General features: G+C 35.2%; 1 protein-coding gene across 5 annotated transcripts in view; it reads right to left on the bottom strand.

Moving 5' to 3' along the window:
* Positions 1 to 4,253: 4,253 nt before the first annotated feature.
* LOC106877543 (uncharacterized) overlaps positions 4,254 to 12,041 on the bottom strand; it is a 40,289-nt gene continuing 32,501 nt past the window's right edge. For all 5 annotated transcript variants that reach the window (XM_052975208.2, XM_014926471.3, XM_089337887.1 and 2 more), the window contains 7 exons: positions 11,952 to 11,984; positions 11,042 to 11,143; positions 9,664 to 10,555; positions 7,685 to 8,231; positions 7,202 to 7,409; positions 6,343 to 6,457; positions 4,254 to 4,701 (listed from right to left, as the gene is read on the bottom strand). In XM_052975208.2, coding sequence (XP_052831168.1) covers positions 4,490 to 4,701; positions 6,343 to 6,457; positions 7,202 to 7,409; positions 7,685 to 8,231; positions 9,664 to 10,555; positions 11,042 to 11,143; positions 11,952 to 11,984 — 2,109 coding nt within the window. In that variant the 3' untranslated portion in view covers positions 4,254 to 4,489. The remainder of the gene's footprint in view (positions 4,702 to 6,342; positions 6,458 to 7,201; positions 7,410 to 7,684; positions 8,232 to 9,663; positions 10,556 to 11,041; positions 11,144 to 11,951; positions 11,985 to 12,041) is intronic.

Below are 12,041 nucleotides of genomic sequence, written 5' to 3'. Positions count from 1 at the left end.
CTACTACTATATATATATAAATGGGAGCTAAAATACTTAATATGATGAGCCATGGAAAAGAATTTTGACTTAATTATAATTACACCCGTAATGAAGAGCAAAAACAATCATTAATTGTTAATGACAAAGTTGTGTATAAAAAAAAAGGGGCAAGGGAGACAATTCCGAAATCCAATTATAAAATGCAGTGAAGAGCTTGATCAATGAATGACACAATTCCATTCAGTTATTGCTGGTATGAAATATATTTTACTAAAGAAAGAAAGAGAGAGAGAGAGTAAAGCGTGTTTGCCAACATAACATGGCAGTCCTGGTCTGGAGATGATGTCTCCTGGGGTTAAATTACAGCAACATTCGTCCTAAACCAGGATTGCCATGTTATGTTGGCAAACAATCTTTACTCCAAAGTACTGTTGCTGAATATCTCACGTTCTGAGATTTAAAAATAGTGATTTTTCTAATTGAAGTGATACTCAACTATTTCTCTAGGGACGTTAACAAGCTACCTCCAAGGTAAACATAGGCACATTCTAGAAAATAGCAATTTTAGGATCTGTAAACATTGTTAGTGTATTCTTCCATGAAATATTTTTGCTCATCATAAATATATTTGTTGACGCTGAACATTTTTATTAACCTGACACATTCTCATTAACCTTGATCATTCCTCGTTAACTGTGAATGCCTCTGCATGTTTCCCATTGTTAACACCCTCGTTTAGCCTGAACACTTCCAGGCATCTTTTCCAAGTTGTCTCTCCAAATTCTTGTTTTGAAAAAGGAAACTCTTGATGCATTTTTCAAACCATGACAATAATAATAATAATAATAATAATAATAACAATAATAATAACAATAATAATTGTTTTTAATTTAGACAAAAAGTTTGAAATTTATAGGAGGAAGTTAGTTGATATCATTGACAGGATTTGAACTCACAATCCACAGAATCATTGCTAAATACCATAAAATATTCTATCTGATGTTTAACAACTCTGCCAAGCTAGTAATAGTAATAATTCTTTCTACTATAGGCACAAGGCCTGAAATTTGTGGGGAGGGGCACTAGTTGATTAAATCAACTGCATCACTAGCACTTAATTTATGAACTCCAAAAGGATGAAAGATAAAATCAACTCTGGCAGAATTTGAACTCAGAAAGACAGGTGAAATGCAGCTGGGCGTGGTCGTGATTCTGCCAGCTCACTGCCTTAATAATAATAATAATAATAATAATAATTTTTTCTGTGTAAGGCAAGAGGATAGAGACAATGCAATTGACAACTTGTGAATCACTGATTTTTTATTGAACTTCAGTCATTGAACTGTGACCATGCTGGAGCAATGCTTTCAGAATATATAAGTAATTACATCAACCACCAGTACTCATTTTATTACCTTCAAGTATGAAAGGATAAGATGGACTTCATTGGGATTTGAACTCAGATTGTAAAAACGCATGTTTAAAATACCACAAAATGTATGAGCTAATGAGAAAACTATGTGGTCATTTGACCAGCAAGAAATAGTAGTCAAATTTTCTTCTGGGTTCTTTGTATAGAGGAAATGGACTTGATGTTCATGGTTGGAATGTCTTTGATCAAAGGTCTGCTTGACCAGGACTGTTCAACGACAACAGCAACTAAAATGTATTTTATCCAATGTTTTGTGATTTTTGACATTTACTAAAAGAAAAGATCTCTTTTTAAGTGGGTTTTTCTTTTACAAAACCATCATCTACAAGCTTCCACATCTTTCCATGTTTTGTGTAATCTTTTCTATGAAGTTCAAGGGTTTCGATGTTGTTGTTTTTTTTTCAAAATCCAGATCTAATAAGAAGGTCCACTATTGCTGTAATTAATCTCTTATTCATAACCAACTTGTTCTCTCCACTGCTTCTTCATCCATAAGCTTTGTAAGCACAAACGAGCAGAGTCAGACCTCTAGTGTATAAAACACCTGTTAATACTCATGAGCATGTTTCTCATTCCATTTGTGCTCTTTCATTTGCATAAATTTGAATTGCACATTCACATTGAGCCTCAACATGGTCTCTTGACTTGCTGGAAGTAGAAGCCAAATTTTCGTTACATCTTAAAAGAAATTGATAAGTGTAATATTAGCTGTGTGATACCTACATTTGACAAAATAATCTCAATGCTAAACGTTTAAATTAATTCTTGAGCTTTTTTCTTTTGCATTTCTTCTTCTTTTATTCACCTTTTTCTAACTTGGAAGATGTCCTCACCAGCATCTTCTCTCTTCTGTAACTGGAGTAGCCATGTATCTCTCCTACAGCAAGACACCTGTTCCTCCTGGCCCTTCATCAGATTAGAACCTCTCATGCCCGGTATAAAGCCACCCCTCTCAATTGGGAGGGGCCTTGCCTTGTGAGTTCCTTTGTGATTTCATGGGTGCCAGTGCCTCATATAAAGCACCTGGGACATTCTGTAGTGATTGGCAGCATTAGGAAAGGCATCTAAGCTTAGAAACTATGCCAAAGCAGACAACAACAGCTTGCTACTCTTCTCTGGCTCGCCAACGCCTGTCAAACTGTCAAACCCATGCCAGCAAGGAAAACGGACACTGAATGGTGATGAAAATGACCTTCCAGTACTTGATTGGTCCTTTATTTCATTTACCCTGCCAGAATTAAAGGCTAAACTGGCCTTGATGGAATTTGAACTCAGAATGTAAAAGTCCATAACTAAGTACCACAAGGCATTTTGCTTCAATTCTTCAATGATACCAGTTTTCTTTCTTATTTTATTGTATTTGTTTTTTATCAGCCCCTGACACAATAAAATTGAAACACTGAAACCCTAGGAAATTGGTAAGGGTCTGCACCAGCAAAGTACAAAAAAGTTCACAAAGTGGAATAAATCAATCTGCAGTGATGAAGTCTTGCACTATAAAGTCAGATAAAAGTCACGAATAATTTATGCAGAGGAGTCACGAATAATTTATGCAAAGGAGTCACGAATAATTTATGCAGAGGAGTCACGAATAATTTATGCAAAGGAGTTACAAATAACTTATGGAGATGAATCACATATAATTTACCCAGGGTTTCCAAATAAGAGATGAAACTTAAGCTGTGTAGAAGTCATAACTCAGGCTTAATTCTTTTGATACCAACCTGCCCCTGGTTCTTTAATACAAACTTTCATGTTTTAAAGCAATCTGAATTAACAACTTCCATCAAAATTTCATGTTAATATATGTTCAGAACATCAGGTGAATTAATGACAAAAGTCATTTGATTAAATTTTGCATTTTTGTACAAATTAAGTGACACAAAGGCAGTGTGTTTGAAGAGAAACATAATAAAAAAGGGAGAAAGGTGACACATAAATTATGCAAAGTAGAGGTGATAAGTTACAAAGTGATCACATAGAAGTTAATGGGAGTTCAGATGTAATTATGTAGTTATGCAGAGGTCATACAATAAATTATGCAGGATTATGCATAGGAATCTCATCACTCTGTGGCCTACAAGAAAATATTGATTCACAATACTAATAATGACTTAATAAAAACAACATTACTACAACCACCACCACCACCACCATCAGTCAACAACAACAACAAAAAACCCAGCAATAACAATGAGCCACAAAGGAAGGCTCAACTTCCTAGAAATAGCAACCAAATCCTTCCCACCATGACACCCTAGCATCTTCATAAGAAGACACAATAGTGTAGTCCTAGATACACTAATGCACTGAATAAAAACACAGGGTGGTCACAGTAGCACTGCCTCTGATCATGGGCTTTTCTCAGGCACGTCTGACCAGGGGCTAAACAATCCCAATGTTAACAAACTAACTTTCTGTTTGAAACACTTTTGTAGCTTCTTTGAATCACTGTTTAAAACCCACATGTAGCATTCAAAAAAATAGGGTCCAGGTAGGGTCTTAAAACCTAAATTTTGCATAGGAACAACACAACCTCGTTAAAGACAAGATAATCACATCATCGTTAACAACAATAACAAAAATCAAGGTTATTTCTAATGCTGTTTATCACTTAAAAGTTACAAACAAATAAGAATTCAAACAAAGAAACATATATACATATACATATATATATATATATATATATATATATATATATATATATATATATATATACTTTCAAATACACCAGGATAAAAGACATTGAGGAGAGTTGCTACTCCAGATTCTATACAGAAAACAAGAATTTGGACAAAATCATTTGGCTTTAAATAAAATAAAAAAAAAATTGCCCAGATTTCAAGACACTGTAATTTGGAAGTTTATTAGATACGATTTAGTTGAAATTCTTGTCATATTTGATTTGAAACTGCAGTAATGCCTCATGCGAAAGGGTATAATTGTATATATTAAAAAAAAAAAAATTTACAAAATTCATAAAACAACATATCAAGCAGTGAATTCTCAGAAAAATTTGCCCCAAACAATAAAAATAAAAAGTCGTTTTAATATATCTGAGAACAAAACTATGATTTAGCAGTCACTACTCTGTTCTTTTCTAAGTTTGTCCAATTCCTCTTCAACAAGTTTAGCAAGGTCATATCGCTTCATGTCGTAAAGAATTTTACAGAAGTTTATTGCAGTACTGTTCAACGATGTATTATTCCAGTCAACCAATACATTTATACAGGGATCCTGGCTGTTTTCATATCTTCCAACCAAAGAAAGATCACAGTTCAAATGACCTGAGGAAAGAAAACACAACATCAATCAAGAAATATTTTCATATGTGTGTGTGTGTGTAATAAGCAGAAAACAGGTATGGTATTCAATGCTTTATAGGACAGATCCATGTTTCTTCAAAATACTAAAAAAATTACATAATTTGGTGAAACATTATGCAACCTTGCACTTTATCTCATCAGTGTCCCACAGTAAATAAAATAACAGCCAAATTATAATAATAATTGCATATAGTGCTCAGGTGTGCTACAACTCATTAGAAGAGGTTAAAAGAAGGAACAGAAAGCAGACAGAATAAAAGACGAAAAGACAAAAGTGAATGGCTTTTATAGGGGACTGGAAGCCAAATTTGAGAATGTTCAAGAAAACCTGTCCCCCACCACCGCTTCACACTGACCAGTCAATAGACTGATCACATGGAACATATATGGTGGTTTGCTCCTGATGTCTGACCATGTAACCAGGGATTTGTTTCAAATCTCCACTACATTACAAGGCACAGAAGTCTTAGTAGCAGATGTAAAAGTGTCCAGCAGTAGCAGAGCTGGAATTGCTAGGTCCATAGTTCAATTTGCTTGAGTGCCACCAGCAACAAATATCCACTTGTAACTGCATGCCCAACAGGTTAGACATCCCACAAAAACATAAAACCACCACCTTGTGTTACATACCCAGCCTCTTTCATCCTAGAGCAATTCATAATGTTGGTTGGTGAGGTTAACATCACAATTGGATTTCAAATGTAAATTTTGAGAGAGAGAGCAAAGATAGAAAACAAGAGCATCAAAGCTCCCTGCATAAAATGTGTGAACACTAGCTTAGCCAAAAATGCAGAGTCATGCCAGTGATAAAGGATCAATAAACATACACTGAGATTATGCATAAAACTAAGAGACAAATATTCCCCTCTGGGGAAAAAGTTATATTAACGAAACAACAAACAGATTTTGCATCCGTATGATTTGTCTGCATCACAATTATTCAGAAGTTTTAACAAAAAGATTTAGCAAGGGAGATAACTCCAATAAAATCTAGTCGCTCTCCAATGGGAGAGTCATAAGTGGAATGCCTCTGACTACGTGTCTGCTTGATCAGTGCTGAATTTTGGGCTGTCCAACACCAATATTGCCCTTCTCAATCAGTTAGTTGCAATTCTTCAAGAACAAACAACGGAAATGAAAATGTTCGAAAAATAGTTTTCAATGCAACAGTCACAGGTGTGACAGTGTGGTTAAGAAATTTGCTTCCAAACCAGAAGGTCTTAGTTTCAAACTTACTGCACAGCACTCTGGACAAGTGTGTTCTACTACAGCCTTACTTCAACTAAAGATCCTGAAACTGGAATAACCCCATTGTACATACACGTGTGTGTGTGTGTGAATGTCTGTTGACATTGTGTGATAGTTGTAAACGGGTGTCATTGTAATACAAGCAGTGTCATTCGTTTCCAGTCTTCCTTGGAAACACATTTAATCATGGGGAAATATTACCTTATCTGGAAATAGGTGAGGGTTAATGAGAGGAAGCACATCAGGCCATGAAAAAGTCAGCTTCGACAAATTCTGGCTGACCCATACAAGCATGGAAAGGAGGACATTAAAACAACGGCAATGGTGATGAATGTAGGGAGTAGATTCTCTTACCAGCCAGCATTTTCCAGTTGAGACTTGGGTTAGAATTTAGTTCCAGACAGATGTGAAAGAGAATTTTAGAATTCAACTCAAGTACAGACATTTTTTCAACATCGATCACTTTACCCTGAAAATAGAATAAAAACAAAGAAAAAAGATGAAAAGGAACTCGAAATAGCAGGGTTCAACATAGCTTCTTCTTAATCTTTTGAAAATAACTTTGGCACAGGCCTGACTTCATGGTTAAGAAGTGTGCTTCCCTGCCATGGGGTTTCAGGTTCAATCCCATTGCATGACATTTTGGGCAAGTGCCTTCTACTATAGCCTTGGACAGACCAAAGCCTTATGAGTGAATTTAGTAGACAGAAACCGAAAGAAGCCCGTCGTGTGTGTGTGTGTTTGTATACATATCTGTCTATATATATATATATATATATATATATATATATGTCTATATATATATTTATATACATGTTTTACTTAGGCATAGCGATAGTAATAACCTGGGGTTAGAACCCCATATATATATGCCTCAGAATAAAGCATTAGTTGAATACAGAGCATAATAAGAGATTAAATAAATGGCGAGGGAAAAAGAAATTATGCAATGGACTACATTAGCTTACAGCTGTTTCTGCTGTAAGATGCAATGCACTCAACCAAGTGCTTGTGCATCACCTTATAGCTTCCATAGGAAAGCAATTATATACATGGAAAAGAGCTAACTTTATACCCCATTTCTTATGTATTTTTATATTTTCAATGGTGATCGTTTCCATATATATATAAATTAACTCTGACGCATTGCAGTCCAATGATAGCTTAATGACCAAAACACTAAAGAACACACACACACACAGGAATAACTTACAATTTGCTTCACTTGAGTTTCATTAATGAGATGTGTGCAAAAGATTGGAGATTCATGTTTCCTCTGTGAATGGCAACAATAGATGCATTGTGGGTTGTGGCATCGTCCGTAATACTTGAAGAAGCTGTATGGAAATACAGCTACGCAGACTTGATGAAGTTGTTGGAATATATGAAATAGTGTTTCTTCATTGGACTGAGTTGTGATTCTAGAGAAAAATAAAATGAAAATAAAGGCCAGGTTAATATATATATACTATGCACCCCTCCACCATCACCACACGCACACACACACACATTCTTTCAAGCCGAGTGTTTATTCTGCAGAATGTCAGCTTTCTGAAAATTCCTTCCTTGCATATGTTTCTGTGCAAATATTTCCTCCAAATAGTAATCAAACATGTTGATCTTACAGGTATTGTATCAAGTAAAGAGAATGCTAAAGAGTTAACAAGAAAATAAATGAATGGAAAACATAACTCACTCTGAGGTGATTTTGACCTGCTGGGTCGCCCACTGGTATTGAAAATGAACCATATGTTTTCTGACCATAATTTTACACTGGGATAATTGGATCTCTTGAGGTAATTCCCAACCGTATAAATTTCCAAAGGAAATGACCAGTCTAAGAAAGTCTGTGTGCTGTGCACTGCTGCAGAACTGAATGTAGAGTGAGAAAACATTGTGCATCAAAGGGTTCTGCACTTCCATTTGGTAACTGTGTTGCAAACAAGGGATGTAGTATTTCGTGTAGGCGTATTGGCCTGATTCCTTTAAGCTTAATATCACATTGTGGCTCTCGAGTAATGCAAGGACTGAATGGCTGAAGACATCACTGGGATACAAGTTGTCGACCAGAACCTGTTGGTCCACTATTCCGTTGGGTATTTTATGGTATTGAGAGAAAGTGTGACTTCTGCTCACTAAAGAAATTGGTTGATATGCAAGCTGAGACATAGAGTTTAAAATGTACTCAATGTTTACATATAAACTATTTCCTTGTGGTAATAGAGCAGATTTTCTGGAATTTACTGGAAAATATAAATAAATAAAAAGTTAATATAAATTGAAAAATATGTATATTCTATTTCTTATTGTGTGCTGAAAAGGTCATTATGTCAATAATAACACACAGTCAGTGCGTGTGTTATTATTGGTGCAATGACCCTCCCAAAACACAAGATTTGTTTCAACACACAAAATTCACATCAAGAATCTTGCAAACCAGATACAGAAACAAACGAATATTCTACTGATTTAATTTTCATTTTTACACCATTTTGTGAAGAACAGGTTTCCAGCGGCACCAGTCATGGATTCCCTGCATTTTTCACAGTGAGAATAAGAAGGGAGTATATGTGCAACTGTAACAGAACAAATATACAAAGTATTTTGGTCTGGAATCAATGGTTTCATTGGTTTTCCTCACCAATGTTTACATTTTTCAATGAAATTCAAAGAGAGATGCCTATATATAAATTCAAAAAATGGCTTGCATTGGGTTTCCTATTTTATTTAGACATATATCTGTATGAAGATAAACACACACACACACACACATATATCATATCTGTTGCCTTGTTTTTATGTTTGCTTTTCCATGCTAGCAAGGGTTATACTAATATAGTATTAAAGCACTATTTTAGCAATGGATACCCCTCACATCACCAAATCTTTCTTGTTTTTCAAGTATGAGATCTCTTATTGAAGGTGTGAAGTAAGCCAGGGATTTGTTAACAGAAGAAACAACAACCATCACAGTGTCCAAAGCACACACACATACATCTTTATCAACATTTGGCAGAAGCAACAGAACGACTCAAGGGTCCGAAGTATTTCTTGTAGGATAAGCAACCACAGAGAGGTTTCCTACATTGGTTTATAAAAGACAGGTAGTTAATAGAGAATGGTAAGCAGTGGATTGAATGAAATATGATCTGTTGAATGCGCAATGGAAAAATCTGAGCTCAACTGTGGATTTCTTGCATTTTCTGTCTACGAAATCTAATGACAAGGATTTGATTGGCCCAAGGTGCCGTATAGTGGGACCGAACCTGAAGCCATCTTAACATCAAGCCTGCACCAATCAATGAAAGATGTAAACCCAATAAACAGATGCTTTTAAACAAAAATCCTTGGAGGTATCTATTCCATCCAAATTGTATCAGATGGTCATATTTTGACCCTGAGCATCAAAAATGCTGTGAGTCATTGGCTGGTTTATTGGAAACTTAGAACCAGCAACCTCAATGTTTACAAATTGATAATGATGATGATGATGATGATGATAGTAATTGCAATCAAGATTTTCATTATTCTTGCCTTCCTCCTCCTCCTCCTTCCCTTCCTTCATCACCTTCTTCAGTTGTATTAATTTAATCTTTAATATTACAATGATAAAAGTTAATTGATGAAATTACAATAGAAATAGTAAATATTTTTCCATTCCAACAAACAACTTACCTCCAATATAATATTTGAAGGAACTCATTTCACGCACTGTTTGATGAAGATCCTGCTGGGAAATTTTATCAAAGACTTTGTGAACAGTTTTGAAAAAGTCAGTTGTAATACTTTTACACAGACCAATATGGTGAAGCTTGTGCAGAGCATAAGCTGCATGGCAACTCATTGAAATTTCCTTTTGTTTAGCGAGTTCAAAGATAGAATTGAAAAACGTGTCACTGTTTTGGTCAGAATTTGAAGGAATAACAATGGGTTCTACCAGTATTTTGTCAATGAAGAAATTGTGTTGATTGCGACATGGTTCAGTGTTTTCCTGACAGATACATTTCACTTTAATTTGTACCTCTTTTCCAACACAAGACTGAATCGTATGGACATATCTCTTCAGCATTCGCAGTTCAGCTTGTTGGGATCCTTGTGTAACAGTGGACAGCTGACAATCCAGCATGATCAAGAAAATGCTGTTTTTAGTAAACGTAAGTTTCATGCAATGATGAAAGAAAGACTCATCTGAGGAAGCCAGTAACTCAAGTGCTATCAGATGCTTCACGTCCAAATGGTAAAACCAGGATCGTTTACTCCAGGACTCCACAAAAAATGTCCCCCTCTGAGTCCACACACAGCAAGCTTTGAAAGCAGCTGTATCATTATTGAGATTTGTTTCTATCATTGGATAATTTTGAGACGCTTTGTGACGGTTCGATTTCAGTCGGGTCACCAGGAAGTTGTAATGCACCATAGCAGCAGGGCCACACAAAAACACTCTTTTTATTGGACAAATCCTCTTCTGTTCAACACACGGATTATTTCTATGCTTGAATTTGACAGGTCTTTGAATAATTAGTCGTAGCTCTGATTCTGTTTCTATTTTCTGGTCAATAACTTTGTTCTGGAGGATAAAAGAAAAGAATCTTTTTTAAAAAGTGAAGAAAAAAATTAATCGAAAAAAATATTATTTTATCTGGAAAAAAAAAAAAAAAAATTATATCAATGTTTTATTCTAAAATTAAATGTTGCATTTCAGTAAAGTCAAATTAGCCAATTTAGTAAACATACACTCCATTAAATTTATCACGTTTATTGAGGCATGGCCTGTACAACTGATTACATTTGTGGGAAATTTCCAAAGTTCAATGACAAATGCATTTATTTAAGTTTTGTGATTATACAAGATTAGCATAACACCTCATATGTGTACCTAGCTTTAAAAGTTGCTCTCAAAATCATTAAGTTTTATGACAATAATTAAATAATGTGTTTGATAGAATTTTCCTCAAACACCAAAGATAAATATGTTAACCACCTTACAATATGTATATTGTAGAGTGGTTAACATTTAATTATTATATATATATCCAGAAATATATACACTCACCACACTTAGGTCTTGACAAGCAATGCCATTGAGAGAAAGAATGAGGTCACCAACTTTTAACTTCCTGGCAGCATCATTTGATACACTGGTTATAAGAAAATACTGGGAAAAATAGAAATAAGAAAGAAAAATTGCTTAATTTCAAAACTTCCACTTGTCTTTCTATTTTATTCTCTATCAGGTGGATCTGCTTTCTGAACTTTATTTAATTCTAAAAGAGTTCACAGAAAAATTGATGGCGTTTGAACAAAAGACACAGCAGAGCAGCCAGACACTTGTGGAGAAGGCAACCTCAGACTGTGTCCAGTTTGCTCTGTAAGGTGGTTGACAAATGAAAGCAGAGAATGCAGAGTCAAGAGGGGCCTAAAGTTTGGTTGAGGACAGGATAAAATAGAAATAAAGATATCACATACAATTATGGACACATGCCCTTAAAAATTCCAACCCAGCTTCATCATCGTAATGAAGAACAATAGTTTTAAGTCTTTCCTTAAGGAAAATGTATTTTTTGCTTTTCCTTGCCACTTCAACCCCTGATATGGCCAGTTTTATTACCATTTTGGTGTGGGACTGTTCTACCCTAAGCTTCTCGATTAATTTGGATACGTTAGGGTGATGGATGTTAACTCTTCTACTGAAGGCGTGGTGCCAACCTTCTAGAGAGTTGTTGGTTTCCAGGAGATCATTGAGAACTCTGTAGTAGCACTACCATAAAGAAATGGCAGATAGTGGTCATCGACATCGACCACATTGCATGATTCCTAGCTAAGTACACTCAAAATAAGACAGGAATTCCTCCAAAATTTTATCAATTTGAACACTTGGGCCAGATATGGCCAGTTTAAACCAGCCAAAGGGTTAAAATTCAGAACAAGCTAGAAAGGATTAGGAAACCCACAGGTTTACTCACCATAGAAGTGTTCACCGAGTTTTTAGGAACCAACTGAAAAAAAAAGAAGAAAAGAGATTGGTTAGGTATCAAATAATATATGAATAACCT

This window comes from Octopus bimaculoides, chromosome 20, assembly GCF_046866305.1.
Source record: "Octopus bimaculoides isolate indiv1 chromosome 20, ASM4686630v1, whole genome shotgun sequence".
Taxonomy (NCBI): domain Eukaryota; kingdom Metazoa; phylum Mollusca; class Cephalopoda; order Octopoda; family Octopodidae; genus Octopus; species Octopus bimaculoides.
This window is presented reverse-complemented; position numbering and strand designations above follow the sequence as displayed.